The 18,338-nt window shown below is 41.3% G+C and overlaps 2 protein-coding genes across 8 annotated transcripts in view; both read left to right on the top strand.

Moving 5' to 3' along the window:
* The window catches only part of pld2 (phospholipase D2), a 31,484-nt gene extending 22,104 nt beyond the window's left edge, over nucleotides 1–9,380 (top strand). Inside the window, exons 17-24 of the mRNA XM_034099244.2 lie at nucleotides 184–288; nucleotides 1,706–1,794; nucleotides 2,304–2,417; nucleotides 2,532–2,578; nucleotides 2,798–2,932; nucleotides 4,976–5,129; nucleotides 5,893–6,010; nucleotides 6,352–9,380. Of these exons, the coding sequence (XP_033955135.1) occupies nucleotides 184–288; nucleotides 1,706–1,794; nucleotides 2,304–2,417; nucleotides 2,532–2,578; nucleotides 2,798–2,932; nucleotides 4,976–5,129; nucleotides 5,893–6,010; nucleotides 6,352–6,576 (987 nt within the window). The 3' untranslated portion in view covers nucleotides 6,577–9,380. The remainder of the gene's footprint in view (nucleotides 1–183; nucleotides 289–1,705; nucleotides 1,795–2,303; nucleotides 2,418–2,531; nucleotides 2,579–2,797; nucleotides 2,933–4,975; nucleotides 5,130–5,892; nucleotides 6,011–6,351) is intronic.
* Nucleotides 9,381–10,256: 876 nt separating this feature from the next.
* The window catches only part of mink1 (misshapen-like kinase 1), a 44,174-nt gene continuing 36,092 nt past the window's right edge, over nucleotides 10,257–18,338 (top strand). For 3 of the 7 annotated variants that reach the window (XM_034098903.2, XM_034098905.2, XM_034098899.2), the window contains exons 1-7: nucleotides 10,259–11,565; nucleotides 16,535–16,600; nucleotides 17,227–17,409; nucleotides 17,494–17,604; nucleotides 17,694–17,784; nucleotides 17,871–18,001; nucleotides 18,284–18,338. In XM_034098903.2, coding sequence (XP_033954794.1) covers nucleotides 11,509–11,565; nucleotides 16,535–16,600; nucleotides 17,227–17,409; nucleotides 17,494–17,604; nucleotides 17,694–17,784; nucleotides 17,871–18,001; nucleotides 18,284–18,338 — 694 coding nt within the window. In that variant the 5' untranslated portion in view covers nucleotides 10,259–11,508. Of the gene's footprint in view, nucleotides 11,566–16,534; nucleotides 16,601–17,226; nucleotides 17,410–17,493; nucleotides 17,605–17,693; nucleotides 17,785–17,870; nucleotides 18,002–18,283 lie in introns of all 7 variants that reach the window. The other 4 variants (XM_034098904.2, XM_034098900.2, XM_034098906.2 and 1 more) reach the window with 2 other exon arrangements.

Raw genomic sequence — 18,338 nt, 5'->3', positions numbered from 1 at the left:
GCACGTACATTGAAAAAACTTGATTGCTAAAGTGAATTTTGTCACAGGAGAACATGAGTGTGAAAAGAAGATTTAGTTGCTAATCAAATATTGTATATACTTAAGTAGGTAGATTGATATGTTTGAGTGTTAAACCCCTTTAAAAAATACAAAAGAACATTGACTTATTATTATTTTCTCCAGGTGTTGCGCTCTGCAGACCGGTGGTCTACTGGAATCTGTGAGAACTCGATCCTGAACGCCTACATCCACACCATCGAGAACAGCGAGCACTACATCTACATCGAGGTAAGGAGGAACGCTTCGGCCAGTATGTACCTTTTATATAATGATAATGTCAATCTATACTTTCATTGATCTGCTTTACACAATTTAAACCTCTAATTCTGATGTTTCAGCATGTGATTCCTTTTGACTTATATAGCAGTGCCGAACCGTGTCTATCACAACTGGACCTTCTGTAGACACCCCCCCCCCGACGTTATAATGTCCGTCTTTTCACTGAATTGTCGTCTTGAAAAGGGTACTCGCAACAATTCCGCAACAACTTCTTCTTCACCCGTTGCACTTGTAATTTCAACGTTAAAAACAATAAAACGGCATGAATTGCTTCGTCGCATTTATCACCACTGGTGGTCCGTGAGCGCCCCCTAGTGGTCCGTGAGTATATTGGTAAAATTTCACATTTGAAATAAATAAATAAATGTAAGTTTTCCACACTCTCGCGGGAATATCTCCGCAATGGAGCGAGCTTAACTTTCACTTTCAATTGCATGATATAGCCCAGCACAACACCTTCATCACACATGTTGCCACTTGTTTGTACCATTTTCAGGCGATTTGTAAAAAACGATGTGTTTTTGGATATTTGTGGAGTTAGGTGGTCCGCGAGTGTTTTTTTATTGGTTAAGTGGTCCTTGGTATGAAAAAGTTTGAGAAACACTGATCTAGATCCTCTGTCTCGAGCCAGTTAACTAGCGGGCCTTCTAGAATACCCTGGAACCGAGGGGAACTCTGAAAGAATACGCCCATTGGCTACAAATCAATATATGATTGGTTGATCAAACTGTCAGTCCAAACGTACGCTCTCATTCAGTGCAACGGCCAGGGCATTCGATCAAGGATGTAGAATACCTGGTTGAAGGATATTCTACCCAGAGACCCAGAACAAGATCTGATTGGTTGCTTTCTTTTCTAACACAAAACCACTGAAATGCGTAGTGCATGGACCGAGAAGGACAAACAAATCAACATAACACTGTAATATTACAGATCAACAACACAGATACGATTCTCATTTATTCATGTTATTTATATAATTAAATTGATTTGTTGTTTGTTTTATCTGAGTGTTCCAGGGTATTCTCTGAATACCTTGAAGGCCCTGACGGTTCACCGCTGCATTTCACCCCTTAACTTCACATATCCCTGAAAGATTTCTTCAGCCAACATGTGTCTAACCACGAGGTCTCATGTTTCTGAATATAACCACAGACCCGTCCTCTGCCAGGACCTGTTTGTCCTTTTGTTGTTCTGTTGTTTATGTTTTTACGTCGTCTTGTGGAACCTACTGCTGCAGGTCTCCCTTGAAAAAGAGATCATTGATCTCAATGGGATTTTACCTGGCTAAATAAAGGTTTTGAATTGAATTGAATTTATCCCTCGTCTCACACCGAGCCACCATCTGTCTCCTCTCTGCCCTCAGAACCAGTTCTTCATCAGCTGTGCCGACGGGAAGACCGTCTACAACGGGATCGGGGATGCAATTGTGAAACGAATCCTGCGTGCACACAGGTCTGGTTTGAGTGCATCGACAAGATTTATGTTCATTCGTTTTGCACAGATGCTACATCACTGCCTGGTGAAATACGGCCCTGCACCCTTTCCTGGGAAACAAAGAATTGGCACCAAGCAGAAAAATACAAGAGTTGTTTAATGCTGTAGTTCATCACTGTGTGGCACATTGCTGATACCTTGTATACTACTGAGTGGATTAGTAGTATATATATATATATCATATAAAAGCACATTTCATAAAGGTACGAAGTTCCTAGTAACTACAACAGTCATTTAAATGTAGTGGAGTAAAATACAATATGTAGATGCTGCATTGAAATATAAAACACTGAGAAGGAAATGCCAGTTTTAAGTGTTAGCCTGACAGGACGTTGATCCTCTTTATAGCTTTTAATTTCGCCTTATAGCTGTCAATCATTGAAACGGAGATATGATTGTGATGAATGAGAAACTTGTGTTGATGTTTAAATAGCACCATTACTTGTTGGCATCGTGCTTCTCCACAGTGAGCAGAAGAAGTACAGAGTGTTTGTCGTGGTGCCTCTGCTTCCTGGATTCGAGGGAGACATCGCGTTAGGAACCGGAGTTGCGATTCGAGCGATTCTTCACTTCACTTACAGGTGAGAGCCTTCATCTCCTGTCACCAGGCTGCCATCACAGGCCAGAACTTACATTGATAACCAACTTACTATTGTTTGTGTTAATTGACATCTTTGAAATAACTAATGTCCTAGGACCATGTGCCGAGGAGAGCACTCCATACTGTCGAGACTTAGTGAAGGTGAGTTTTCTCTCACTCATTTGCTCTCATGAACAACCAGATATCACAAAACGACCTCTAACATGTTTCTTTCTTTCTCTTCGTATTGCTACTTTAAACTGAAGCTACTTTTACTAGGTATCTTCTCACCAATCTCCATTTGTACCCTTCTTCCCGTCATTCACCTTAAGAATACTGTATGTGTCTGTTTCTTGATTTTTCTTTGTCTCCCAATAACAGTGATGGACCAGTGGACGGAGTACATCTCGTTCTGCGGCCTGAGAACACACTCTCAGCTGTGCGAGTCTCTCGTCACGGAGCTCATCTACATTCACAGCAAGTTCCTCATAGCCGACGACCGCTGCTACATCATCGGTGAGTCATCAGCCTGGCACAAACTCATCCAAAGACACATTATCATGCTGACCTTGAGTTGTCAGTGAGCTGTGAAAACTACAGTGGAATTGCACTTGTACTTCACTTGAGTGTTTCCATGTTCTGCTACTTTGTACTTCTGCTCCACTACAATTCAGAGGTAAATCATGAACTACTCCACTACATTTATTTAATACCTTTAGTTACTTTACAGATTTGTATTAAAGGTCACCTATCATGCTATTTTTAGGCAATAGCATAGGTCTCAGATATATCGCAAATATATAAAAAACATGTCTATGAAGTGTTTTGCTCAAAATACCAAACCCATCACCCATTCTAGCCATGCCTCATATCCCTCTATTTCACTTCCTGTTTCAAAAGTGCTGATTTTGGGTATAACAAAATTAATAAAATAAAAGAGGAGGGGTCTGAGCTCATGCGGGACCCGGCAGCTACTGTCTAAACTAAATGCTGCCGTGATGAAACGCCATATCATGGATTATCAAGGATTCTTTCTGAAACAGTCTGGAGCTCAAAGGCTTTCTCTCTTGCTGGTTATACCACAAGGTGAGTTCCTTTACTTCCTGCTTCTTCACACACATGCTCTCCAGTACAGGTTAGCTCTGAGTGTTAGCGATGCTAATGTGAACACCGACCATATTACGTCCAAAACAGTCGGGCATTGTTTCTGATAGCAACGTTTCTGATTGGGCCGTGGGTCCGCATTTCCGATATTACGTCATATCTGACGCAAATCTGGATCAGCTCCGTTGTTCCCCGTTTTTAGAGATTTGGGTACGGAGGAAAAGAGAGAGGGTTTTATTTTCTGACGCTGCGTGAGTTCCCCGACACACCGGGGACACTTATTTATGAATAAAAGACATCAAAAAGTGCATTTTGCATTATAGGTCCCCTTTAATGATGTGAAATCTAATCAAGTGTTGAATCAGACTTTAGTTCCACCTGGAGTAAATCCACAAGCTACCCTGCAGAATACAAAGTCATTCAAACTAGCTGCACCTTTACCAGCTATGAGAACACTTTCATGATCAATCATTATAAAACATATCATATATATTATTCTGAAATCTGCAGAATGAGTACTTTTACTTAAGTATATGTTGATACTAATACTTTTCTACTTTTACTTGAGTAACATTTTGAATGCAGAATTTTTACTGTAACAGAGTATTCCTACACTCTGGTTCTTCCACTTTGACTCCAGTACAAGATCTGAGTACTTCTTCCACCTCTGCCAAAAAGTATTTACATCTCTATGTAGTAGTTTTCATTTTTTGCGGCGGACTTCGCCACTGTGCTGGGCTCAAATGTCTTTCACGGACCATATCATTTGTCAGAACTGAATTCTGTCAGATGTCACATCATATGGAGCAGAGTAACACTTCATGTCAAATGCATTCCTTGAAAATAAATCAAGATTCAAGGCTTTTATTGTCATGTGTATGAAATGAAATGAAAACTTTATTACAGACTCAGGGTCCAGATAAAAGACAAGGCATTACATATAATAAATTACATACACAGCGTAAAAATAATTCATAGTTTAAGAATAATTTAAATCAGTGTCCTGCAAAGAGACAACTATACCAATGTCTCCACAGCTGCGATTGGTAGCGTGTAGTACTAAACCTTATGTTCGATAAGGCCACGAGGATTTCATTATCAGAGTCATTAAGCCGGCAAATACATTTATACATAAGATATATGTATATATATTAGCTACATTGTAGATATGTCAAGGCAAATCTTAGGTCACAGGCTCCTCCAACAGTGCGATACAATAGTGCAAGTAAATACAAATAAAATAGAATAGAATAGAAATAGTGCAAGGAGAGTATATACAAGTAATTGGAAATATACAGATTACACTGTACTGACCAGGAAATGAACTAAAATGAAGCACACTATTGATGTTATTGTTTATCCAGTTCTTGCTTCATGCGCCGACTACTGGCTTGTTCAGGGATGCTTCTAAAAGAACAGATTTGTATTGCTCATTACTTTCCACACGCCTCTCAGGATCGGCCAACATCAACGACCGCAGCATGCTGGGCAGCAGAGACAGTGAGATGGCGGTGTTTGTGGAGGATGAGGAGCGGGTGCCCTCCACCATGGGGGGGCAGGAGTACCAGGCCGGACCCCTCACACTCGCCCTGCGAAAAGAGTGTTTCAGGTCAGGACCTAATGTGTAGACTCCGAAACAACATTGATTCTAGATTCTAGGCTTTTATTGAGATTCTTTGATGATTTATTTGTACATAGCTACAGTGTAGATGTCAGTGAACATCTTAGGTTACAGGCTCCTCCATCAGTGCAGCACAATATGATAAAACAGACAAAATAGTGAAAGTAAAAACAAATAAAATAGAATAGAAATAGTGCAAGGAGAGTATACAAGTAATTGGAATATGATTTATTAGATAAATAATTTGTAAGTTGCAAACAGATGAATGTTATGGATGACAACAAACATGGTGACCTGATACAGTTTGAAAAGGATCAATGGAGCATTATTTACTTAGATGGCACCCTTTATGCAATGATGACGCCCAAAGTGCAACAATATATACATTTTGAAAGACTCAAAATAAAAAAACGTATAGTGGTGGCCTATTTTCCGTTTTACGACCCCTCAAAGCGTTTACATATACCAGTCAGCATTCACCTATCCACACACATTGCACAACATGCAAGGAACCACCTGCTTACGGAAGGAAACTAACATTCACACAGATTCACACACCAGGCCATTGGGAGCTTCTCAGGGTTAACTATCCTGCCCATACATATGTTGACTCCAGGGGCTGCGATCGAACCCACAACCTTCTGATTGTTACACAACCATACTACCATTTTGAGACACACACTGAACCTCCGAGTTATCTGAATATACTGTACCTGCTGAATATTTGGCTGTTGTTCATTTTCCCGTATAGAGTTCTTGTCGGAGCTTCGTCAGACCCCAGTGTCAATATTGACGATCCCATCAGCGATGAGTTCTTCTTCCTGGGCTGGAACGAACCAGCTAAACTGAACGCTGAGATTTATGAAAAGGTATACATTTAATAAATGACGGTGTTTCTTAAACCCTGACTGTTTTAGTCCTGTAGCTGATTTTCTTACCTTACTTATATATAAATAAGGTAATATACAGTATATTTGATATAATATTTTGTAATTGTTGTTTTCTCTATCCTAAGTATTTGTATTTTAATGTCTGAACACACTACTGCTTTTGTAACATCTATCTATCTATCTATCTATTTATCTATCTATCTATCTATCTATCTATCTATCTATCTATCTATCTATCTATCTATCTATCTATCTATCCATCCATCTATCTATCCATCTATCCATCCAACCCTTTGTTCTCATTGGCTTGTCTCCATCAGGTCTTCAAATGTCTGCCCAACAACTCGGTCCACAGCATGCGAGAGTTGAAGGAATACTCTGCCCACGAGCGTCTGTGCGACTCTGACCCTGAACAGGCAAGAGAGGAGCTGAAGGCTGTGCGAGGGTTGCTGGTTCACTTCCCCCAGAAGTTCCTGTGTGAGGAGTACCTGCTGCCTCCGATGAACACTAAAGAAGGCATGGCTCCTGTCGGTCTGTGGACATAACTCAGCTCAGACCACTAGGTTACATCTCCACTGGCTTCAGATGATCCTCCTCATAGTTTCTAATGGTCAGCACAGTTCACTAAAGTAGTTACTGTACAGCACTGTACAGCACGTCAGTGGTGAGGATGGAGAAATCACATCAAAATAATGTGTTGGTGCATCATTGATGTTTTTATTTTCATTTAAACTGACAATGAACATAACCACTGAAAATTAGATTTGATCATGATTTAGAACAAGGCAAGGACTTTTTCGGTTGTTTCCTTTTCCTGTAGTGTGTTATATAGGTTTATGTGAATGGTGTACTAAGGCTACATTCCCTCTAAAAGCTCAACCAGGAGGGACTTTTTCACCCACCCATCGGCCGGAAGTGACGCTATTGGGGTCCTGCTGTAAAAGAATGACATCACTATGTAATATTTGCGCTTCCATTGGCTCCAACACATTGTATGTGATAGGCTAAGGGGCGGGACATCCCTAAGCGGTTGACCAATCACAACAGAGCCAGCCAGCTAGCCAATCAGAGCAGACTGGGCACTGGTTTCAGACAGAGGGTGAAAAGAGGTGCTGCAGCACGGGGAGTATGAGAAAAAAAATACCTTTTTGAATATTAAAGCATGAAGACGTGTCCCAGTAGAGACACTACGTACTAATATTAACCTGAATTTGAGCATAATAGGGCCCCTTTAAAAAAAAGTCATGAAATAAATATAAATCGAGCTTAAATAGGCAAAAAGAAAAGTCTTCAGGCTGGATTTCAAAGTAGTGAGAATTGCGTTGTTTGTTCCACATATATGAAGCATTTCTGGTTACAGGAGGTTGAGAGGAGTTGTTTTTACATTACATTACATTACATATCACTTGTTAGACGCTTTTCTCCAAAGTGACTTACATACTCGATACTGTGGGCAATCCCCACAGGAGCAATTTGGGGTGAAGTGTCTTGCCCAGGGACACAACGACATGCTGACTGCAGTGGGATTCGAACTTGCTATCCTCTGATTCGAAGATCAGCGTACACTGAGCCACAGCCTCCCCCGTTTCATTCTGCTGCTCAATATGAGCGGTGGTGTTGAACGCAAATGAATCTATGAGTCAGGAGAGGATGGTGAGTTGGTATTGGAAATCAACACATGCTCTGGGAACATAGTGTACAGTTATTGGTGCAAGGTTTTTGGATGGGTGGGTGGCTTCCGTCTCCGTCTCTGTTCGCTCTCACGCTCTTCCTCCGAGGCTTCACCTCTCTCTGCAGTGCCAGTAAATCTGTCAGAACATTTGTGGTTGTTATGGTGACGGATATAAATGGATGACTGGATTGTATCTGAAATAAGAAAGACTGAATAGGGCAGGAAAGGGAGAGAGCACCTAAAAACAATGGGGCTAAATTGGGATAGAGTACGGGGAAAATAGAAAGGTAATATGCAGAGAAAAAGGAAGACTGACCATTTTCTGTGCAGATTTCATATTTCTGGATCAGTGATCAGGTGACGACTGTGAGAGGAGGAGAAAAAAGGAGGACAAGATAATTGAAGGGTGTTAGGTTGATTTACCGCAAATTGTTGCAGGTTTTTAAGTCACCATGACAACCAAAGTGAGTTATAATTCCACCATGTGCTCAGCAGAACAGAACAAATCATTCCTCTTCAGCTATTTCCGTCACCGCTCGACAATTACGTGTCCAGGTGCCATGTCCTGCATAACCTCCCTTTACTCATTTTCATCCTACCAGGCTTTCATTTAGAGCACACTGTAACTTAGTGGTGACATAACTTGGCTTACACTCGAGTCCTTTTTAGTTACAAAGATATTTTTTAAATATATATAAAATGACATCCTTGTATTGCTGAAAACCAGCAAATCCCATTTCCTGAGCCATGAGGAACTGAGTACAATTGAGCAAGCCTTGCACTGGACAAATAGGAAGCATCCCTCTTTTGTGAAGTGTATCCGAAGTTTTATGTAATAATTTAGCAGACTGTATTGTAAGTCCTGCCTTCCTCGTGCATTTCCATGGCTGTAAGACACAAAAGGAGTTCGACCAATGTGAAGGAGAGAAAAAAACTTTGAAGATTCCTCACATGGCACACACTCTTGCCAAGTTTAATGACACATATGCAAAGCACCTTTATCATGTCGTGTTTCTTTTCAAGAGTACAACCAGCAGAGGGACAGACACATTGTCCTTTGTATTTTTAAAAGACCTGTATGCGATGGATTGAAGTCCATCAAAAGTAGAAAATTGCTGAGCCTGCGACACAACACTACCAAGTCGGTATCAGTGCAATCTGACAGATGACAAGTTGCCCACATCGACGCTGCTCTGCCTCTACATGAACCACCTTTCACAGACGAGCTAAGAAGTTCAGCATTTTGGCTTCAGATTAATTCACCTTTTTCTTTGGAAGATTTTAAAATGCTACTAGCCTTTGCACACTAAGCGCTGGGTTGTTACCTTAATCTCCTGTAAAGCACACAATGATTGCCCTTATACTGGTTCTATCATGCATTTTATTTTTATCTGACTATTATGCAGCATTTCTAATACATTTTTATGAATATACTAATAACCAACACATGTGTGTGTGTTAACTCATCACTTGTAATCTTAAATCACCATGTTAAAAACCTTGTGTATGCAAATGTGTAGATCTGTGATATTACCGTAGAGTTGCTGATGTATAACTAACGCTCAGGAGTAGAGATAATAAACATGCTTACTTAATCACTTAAGTGCAGTTAAGAATAACTGAGGTATTATACTTCTCTTGTTTCCTCAATAAACTTGTTTTATATGGAATTTACAAGTGAATATCCTTGACTTTGATTTGTACCTTGCAAACTTCCTGTGTAATATTTTCTATGAGAATATATGGTATATTTTTAACACTTCTAACTAAATATTTAAACATGTTCAAACATATCTAAATGTAAAAAATAATCATTCACTTCATGTGATGACACGTTTTCTTTTACAAGGAGAACTGTGTTATTCAGCGTATAATAGACACATATTTAATAAGTGTGTGTTTACAAATACCTTCCAAAACTACTAAGTATATATAAATATGTATTTTTTTCTTTTCAATACATATAATGTACTTGGGATAATATCCTCTGTGGAACACTGTTATTTGAAACCAATTACAGTCAAATACAGTAACATGTATCTGTATATTCCTGGGTCAAATAAATTATTTGAATTAAACAATTTAGAGACAGAGTGGACACATATTAAATAAGTTCTTATAGGAATTGCGTGCTATTCAACACGCAACAAAATAAATGGTAGATACATGTTCTACCTGAATGTTTAACTCTTTAATAAAGCACCAATATAAGGCTATTGTCATATCGCAGCCTCAATCTTTATAACTTTATTTGATGGAAATCTTTGTAAACAAATGATATATTATTCAGTCGTGTGCCAGACACATAGGAACAAGAAAAATGGCTATTTCTAATTTAACATGCAAAAAAATCCGAGCAAAATTAGGAAAAAGGAAAATGTTTTATTTAAAATGACAAAAGAAACATTTACGAATGACCTATTTCTATGTTTCTTTGTGAGTTATCTATAATAATTGTATGTATTTTTACTTATTCCTGAGCTTTGTGCAGTGGCAGGTCAGTGCAGGACAGCTTCGTCCATGTGCAGCTCGGTGCAGACAGAGGCATTGCGTAGGTTGATGTCCACTGTCATTTTCCAGGTAATTTGTCCCTGGTGAAGCACCGTAGTTCTGCAAAAGGAGCAAACACTTGAGGAGTGTTTCGTGCAGCCAATCGTCAGTACAAGCCCGCAAGACTACAACAAGGCTTGGAGTGGGAGGGAGGACTCGGGCGGCAAAACATGGCGAAATAACAAGTTTTACTGTTGGCTGCTTTTGGGAAATTGCACCGTCACTATCGTGTTGGACTTCGGCGACGGGTTCATAACATTTGGAGGCTGGAGGACGAGAGCAACGCGGAACTTTAAAGAGTCGAGGGCCCCAGTTTACAAGTATTACGGTGGCTGCTGGCGAGAAAAATAGTGCCTGCCTGTCTGCCTGTGTTTCTCCGGAAGGTTGGCAGTGCTAGGCGCGACTGTCAACACAGAAAATGGATGAAGGAGGAAAGTTTATACTGGAAAACACCATAGATTGTACTCGGTAGATTGATTGCACGCACCTGACTCGAGAGAATATTTAAGTCGTGTTAACAAGTTTGGCAACTGCAGTCGTATATACAACTAGGCCATTGTTTATTTTATTTTTCCCGCAGTTGTGTAAATATTGAGGGAGGACATCTCTTTAAGGCTTGACGGCCGGTTCTGGTGCGGACGGACCCGGACGCCATCACATCAGACGCTGCGTTTCTCCTTAAAGAAAACAACCACTGCGCTGCTCTGGTTCATTTTCTACTTTAGCAACGAAACAAGGACTGTTTTCAATTGCACACCAGATCTGTGTGGTAGTTTCTTTTTCTCCGTGAATCGTTTTTGTATCTGCATGTTGTACAGCAGCAGAGACGTCTTGTCAAAATGAACGCAGCAAGGTGTTCAACAACAGTGGAGGTGCATTGCATTGAAAACCTGCCCGTTGGTAGTAGAACGGTACCGTTGGCCGGCTAACTGACGCTAACAGTTTCTTGAAGTCAAATGTGTTTTGACCAGACATTGTAACCGGCTTTTTCTGTAAAACAACACTGGTTAACATTGTAGCTCGAGTTGACGTGAGCTAGCCCGTTGGGTGCGTCTGTGACGGCTCTATCTGCGATGTGTTTGCTAATCTAAGTGCTACCGTGTTGTTCCGCAACAGATTGCCCAGCCCGTTTGCCTGATTTAATCCATAGATAAGCTCTCTCAAGATCGCTTTAGCAGCCGCTTCACATTTCCACAAGTACGTCTTGTCAAATAAGTGGCTAACTTGGTAGCTAAGGTCCTAAGTTTCGCCAGCCATGTCTGAAAACGCCCCCACACGAAGCCTGGATGACATAGACCTCGCAGCTCTGAGGGTGAGTATTGTTATTATAAGACAAGTGTGCTGCACTTTATTCATGTACAATTACGGCTGACGTTAGATGTTATGTCATATGAACTGAAGTGTGTGCTTTCCTCTGACACAAGCACGACCATGCAACACCCACGTAACAAAGTTAAGGTGGATACACATCCCCTGGCCCTGTGTTGCTACAGGCAGCTGTCATGTCTACGTGAATTGTCTAGCAACAACTTTGTACACACTGCTATATTCATGTTTCTTTATGCTGTGTTTTCCTGTTTTCAAATATGCCATTGAAATGATAAAATCTGAGATTGTAGGCATAATCACAATCTGTTTTTGTTGTGGTTTATTATTGTTTTGGAGGGTCTTTTCCCTAGGTGGGCCCAAGTTGAATGGTAAATCCTCCAACCCTTGTTGATTTTGGTTTTGTATTGCTACTATATTTCTGATAAACCGAGTTCTGTATCAAAGTTGTTAGGTATAGACCACACACTACATCTTGGTGGTAATCCTCCACTCATAAATCACCCTGGCTGTGTGGACCCCCCCCCTCATCTAACATCACAACCACTTTGCTAAAATATTGTCACCTAATGCCTTTTGGAAGAAGAATGCAACCTTAGTTTATTGTCAATTCTGCCATATGTATGGGACACATAGACGATGGAAATGATATTCACGATGGCCCCTTTCGATGCATCTCCAATGTTAAGTGTGTATAATGTGTTGCATCAGTGAATCCCCTTATGACAAACCCTTATTAGCATTATAAAGCTGTCGAGTATGCATTCAGTCACTGCTTTCTTAAATATAAATAACAGCCCCACTGAGGTATTAAAGTTTCACTTTTAGGATTAGATTTCAGTTTTAATCCATGTCTACGGTTAACATGACCAAAGGTTCATTGAGGTTTTTTAATTGATTTGAAAAATGAAAAAATCTGAGCATCCAAGCTATTTGAAAATATAACCAAGAGGAGAAGTCATCTTTTATGTCCCCATATGCCCATATCTGAAAACTCTGTGGTACTTAGTGGAGCTTTCCCAGATCAGTGGTAGTTTATCCAAATCCTGGTTGGCTTGGTCCCTTGGTATCTCTCTCTCTGACTGTATTGTGGAGCTCACCTGATCATCCACATCTTCCAACATCCTGGCACATTGTTAAAATTGACCCATCTCTTTATCATACATCTGTAAAAAAACGTTACAATCGCATTATAATCAACAGAAGTGTTTTTATGGGTATTTTGGCCCAAATTAGATGAATTTCTTTCTGAAAATCACACTAAAATGTGTGATCTGATTTGGTTAAGCACACTGGATGACTGTTTTAATATCCTGACTGGTTTTTAGGATGGTGAGCTGACCATTTGGTGTGTTGTTATGGTTTACTTTTGAGTTTCAACAGTGTAAACGACATCTCGTAACCCCCAGTGTATTGGCAGAAACTTCAACAACAAAATCTGCACGACGATCTACCACTAGATAATAACTTTAACAGTTTTAAACATAATTGTTCTGCTGAATGTGTCACAGATTATTTCCTGTTGCAGTGTTTGTGAATGACTCTAGCTGACAGGAAGTAGTCATGGCCCCAAGCTGTTTCCTAGCAATGCAAATTGGATACAACTTGTGAATCTCTCTCTCTGGGTGAACTAATCCTTCAGAGATGCCCCGCGGAGTTTTCTTGCCAACAAACAAATGTTATGTTTATAATCAGTATTCATCACCAAAAGGCATTGTGTGAACCCCTGAGCTCCAACCAGTGTGTTCAATGCGTTTCCTTCATCATAAAAAATGTGCAAAGAATATTACTATTCTAGCATTTCAAATATCGTGTAGTTTAGCTAGCGCACCTCTTTTTTGTTGGCGCATTACAGCATATTTTGGGTGTTATTGCCACCTGTTGACGAGGGGAATAGTGTGAGTCCACTGGCAGGACGGTGTTGTACGACACCCGGGCGAGCAAGCTTCCTTGGGCATGAGATAAACAAAAATTTGACACACTGATAGTAAAACGGCTACATAGGGCTACTAGAGGAAAACAACTTCATAGGGAAACTTTAAGCCGCTCAATTTGAGTTTTTCTATCCATTTGCTGCAAGGTAAAGAAGGACATTGCATAATGACCGTAAACAGACATCATTCAAATAAGAAAATGATCTAACGTCAATAGCACTCGATATAATCAAGCTACCTGCACGGTTATTTCGTGTACAGCTGGCATAATGCGGTCATAGTCCAACACACATGTCTGTTGAACTTCACCTGCTTTGTTGTTGATTTGAAATTCACTTCTTTGCTTCTATTCAGTTTGAAACGGGAACTTCGATATTGTGTAGCGAGGATATTGGATTCGGATTACCAAGGAGTACCAGCCCTCTGGAAATGAACCTCATGAGAGATTTATGTCTTGTGATTTTTCTTTTTAATGAGCCCAAAAAAAGAAAAATCACAAGACATCATGCCCGATGTGTTTGGGTAAAACAACCTTACATACGAGTGAGGAAAAAGGACTGCTTCGATACGACAGAATACGAGCTCCTGCTTTGGCGCTTATTTAATTGCTAGTAAAAATACGACAGTTTAAAATATCAGCGACATGGTCAAGCCTTTTGACAATGTGGTCTTAAATTCACATTGTCATTATGCATGTTAAAAACCAACCGTGAACATCCAGTCGTTTTGATCGTACTTCATTGGGTGTAATGTAAAGAGTTGACTTAATGGTAGCAACATCTAACAATGGTGGTGTTGATGAAATGTAAACATTGTTCTTCCTTTCAGCAAACCGACGGATTGATGAGTTGGTTAACTATGAAAGAAAACATGAAGTATTTCTTGATGTCTAATTCCAAAGCCACTTAGAAACACTTACCTGATGGTGTCTGGAACGATATCCAAGGAATGCGAGTGTTTGAGTTGTGATTCTGACTATTGTTGCAGCTGTGTAGCAACAGCTGGCAGGCTTTTATTTTTGTAAGACTTCCTGTCAGCTTCACTTGACACCCCTGCAGGAAATGTGTGGTCAACTTCCTCACGGACCATTATCAGTGTCTTCTCGAGGTAATGCCCAGTTGAACTGAGGTTACAAATGGGGGGGGGGGGAAATCATTGTGTTACACCCTGAGGTTTTTCAAATACACCGAGCTTACACATTGATACGTCAGCATGATATATCCACCAGAACTACGGTACCAGAGCTGCCGTTTCTGTGGGCTAACTGCTCCTTTAACTGCTTCCTTGCCTTTTTGCAATCACTACGCTCCATTTGTTTGACACACAACTGTACCCTTCCCCTACACTCTTTTCATTCCTCTCATCCCACTCTCTGGCTGGACGTGGGTGAAGCTCCCGCCTCAGCCTGGCCACCCACTCCATCATTACACTACCCTCTTCCATAGCATCACTCTCCCTCTCCCTCCGCCGTTACGTCACAGTCCCCCTTCTTTTGTGTCACGGAACATGGCCGCTCTGTTTATGTCATCACATGAGCAATCTGCATCAAGTCTCTGGTCATTTCTAGATGTTGCTGCCAGGCATAGATGCTATTTTCCCCGTGAATGCGCCCCGTCTGAAAGGAATGTTTCCCCTCCTTGTTGGAAGGCAGAAAGCCATCATTGGAAACAGATGAAAGCAGGAGAGATCATGCTGCATGGTGTAAACCCAAAGCAGCAGTCTAACCACCCACACATCTTCTTAAAGCCATATTGGAACTGCTTGTCATTATTCCCTTGTCGATTGGAGGTGGGAGTTGCATAATTAAGCCAAAGCAACCTACTCATTATTAGTGTCAGTGAAGCAGCATGAAATGAAAAAAATCAGGAATAATAATTATTATTATTTTAATTATAACGCTTTATTGGTTTAGCACTCAACACAAGATTCATGTCACACTTTAAAACCTTTTTCTTTCACATATGCAGCAGATGCACACAGGTTTAAGGTGTTAAAATAGGTAAGAGAAAAATAAAACACACTTAGAAAAGTAAGAACGACATAAGACGGAATTAATAACTACAATTTAAACCTGTAAGATACATAAATGTATGATAATAAAGATTTAAAGTCCAATTTAAGGGATATGTCGCTAATTGAAAGCTAGCGTATGTTGTTTGAAAATGTCGACCGAATTTGCCTCGTATTTTCGCAAAGTCTGGGAGCGCAGTGGACACGAGCTGCTTCTTCCGTTTTATTTTGAGGGACTTGATGAATCTGTAAAGGTGAAATATATATATATATATATATATATATATGATGTTAAATCCACCTTTGTATCTTATCTAGTAGTAACCATTATTTAGTGCATCTGTTGTCTGTTTCCTCCATGTCGAGGCTTTGGGTGGGCAGTGAGTGGTACAAAACATTGGGTTCAGACTATTTGTACGGAAATATAGAGTTGTAATATTGGATGTAAATTGGCTTAAGTGTAAACAACATAAACCATTGGGGTTGTTGTTATGTATGGTTTGTATTCTACTGAGGCCTGTGTGCATATTCACGATGCACACAGCTCCTGTTGTTCAGGGCAAATCATTTTGAATTACACCCTTTGTGAACTCTCCAATAAGCATCGTCTCCCCACAGACCTTTGTCTTTAACGTTTGCCTTTGTGCCAGCACTAGTGAAGCCAGCTTGCAGCAGTAACTAGAACACCTGCAGTTAAGTAGGATCGTAGTATTTTTAAGTGTGACTCTTAGCTGAGGAAACACGAGTGCAATGCGACCAGTGCTGAGGGTTAGGCGTTGAAGTGAAGGTGTGTAGGATTCAGACCAGAACAAAGGAAGCATCTCCCACTTCGAACAAAAAGAAACACGCCGTGATTTGAGTGTATTTTCCTTTCTTGGTTAAGCTCCCAAGTTTGTTGTTTTTGAAATGTTTACGCCGCTAAAGAACATCAAGGCAGGAATATAAATGCTCTGATGTATTTGCTCGGTTTGAAATGCATGTTGTTTAACTAGATGCTCATGTCTCCCATAGGATCCAGCAGGGATCTTCGAGCTGGTCGAGGTCGTGGGCAATGGGACGTATGGACAGGTGTACAAGGTGAGATATCACACCTGAACAATGTGTGACTCTATTCCACACATTATCTTTCACTTATACGATGAGTTGCTTTAAGACTACTCCACTTCCTGTTCCATTTCTCCCAGATCACAGCAGATGAAACGTCCTGCTATGTCTATGCTTTTCATAAGTTGTTAAAAGAAAGTGGCAGAAAGATAACAGACTTAATAAGAACACCAACATGGTGTGACGAAGCAATTAGCCACACCTGGGGTAGGTAATTCCCTTCAGAAACACTTTGTTATATTCAATGGAATGGTGTTAACACCCCGATAGCAATGAATGCATTAAATGCTTTGACAATAAATTATAAAAAACGTCATCTGTGGAAGCCGTGGCGCTGTAAAAAGCACCGGCTAAAGTAACTGGATGGCCTACCTGCCTGTCAGCCTTCCATCTGTGCACAAACTTATCTCGTGCCCTCATTGGTCACGTGTGTTGGAGGAGGGGCTCTGTAAGGAAGTCTGAAGGCTGCGTACTTTCAAATTCTAGCGCACTCGAGCTGGTTTCTCCATGGTTACCTACCCTACCTTTAACTTGAAGTGTTTCAGGAACATGGAGTCCCACATTTGACTGACCTCTGTCTTGCTGATCCAACTTGTCAGGGCCGCCATGTGAAGACGGGCCAGCTGGCTGCCATCAAGGTGATGGATGTCACCGAGGAGGAAGAGGAGGAGATCAAAGCGGAAATCAACATGCTGAAAAAATACAGCCACCACCGCAACATAGCCACGTACTACGGTGCCTTTGTCAAGAAGAGTCCACCGGGACACGATGACCAACTCTGGGTCTGTACACACTCCTGACTGTGCTCTCAAAGCCGTGTGCCTCTCTGATGGTGCTCACTGACTCTGAATGTGTTCTGCCTGCAGCTGGTGATGGAGTTCTGCGGGGCGGGATCAGTGACCGACCTGGTGAAGAACACGAAGGGCAGCTCTCTGAAGGAGGACTGGATTTCTTACATCTGCAGGGAGATCCTACGGGTAAGAACCCACAGTGCAAACAAGACGAAGCCAATGTGCAGCAGCTGTACTCGGTGCTGACCAGTGCTGACTTCTCTTTCTGCACCCAGGGCCTTTCCCACCTGCACGCCCACAAAGTGATCCACAGAGACATCAAGGGGCAGAACGTGCTGCTGACGGAGAACGCAGAGGTCAAACTCGGTGCGTTGAATGTGTTAACATATAAAAATAAGCTAATGAAGTCGTCCGTCTTCTCACACACTCTTCTCTCTGACTCCTTTGTCCAGTTGATTTCGGTGTGAGTGCTCAGTTGGACAGGACTGTCGGTCGTAGGAACACTTTCATCGGCACGCCGTACTGGATGGCTCCTGAGGTTATTGCCTGCGATGAGAACCCTGACTCCACCTATGACTACAGGGTATGAGCTGTGTGTGTGTGTGTGTGTGTGTGTGTGTGTGTGTGTGTGTGTGTGTGTGTGTGTGTGTGTGTGTGTGTGTGTGTGTGTGTGTGTGTGTGTGTGTGTGTGTGTGTGTGTGTGTGTGTGTGTGTGTGTGTGTGTGTGTGTGTGTGTGTGTGTGTGTGTGTGTGTGTGTGTGTGTGTGTGTGTGTGTGTGTGTGTGTGTGTGTGTGTGTGTGTGTGTGTGTGTGTGTGTGTGTGTGTGTGTGTGGAGAGACTAACCTGATCCCCTGTGTGTTACAGAGTGACATCTGGTCCTTGGGGATCACAGCCATCGAGATGGCAGAGGGAGCTCCTC

This window comes from Pseudochaenichthys georgianus, chromosome 14 (genome assembly GCF_902827115.2).
Source record: "Pseudochaenichthys georgianus chromosome 14, fPseGeo1.2, whole genome shotgun sequence".
Lineage (NCBI taxonomy): Eukaryota > Metazoa > Chordata > Actinopteri > Perciformes > Channichthyidae > Pseudochaenichthys > Pseudochaenichthys georgianus.
The sequence above is the reverse complement of the archived record's forward strand: the minus strand, read 5'-3'. Positions and strand labels throughout refer to the sequence as shown.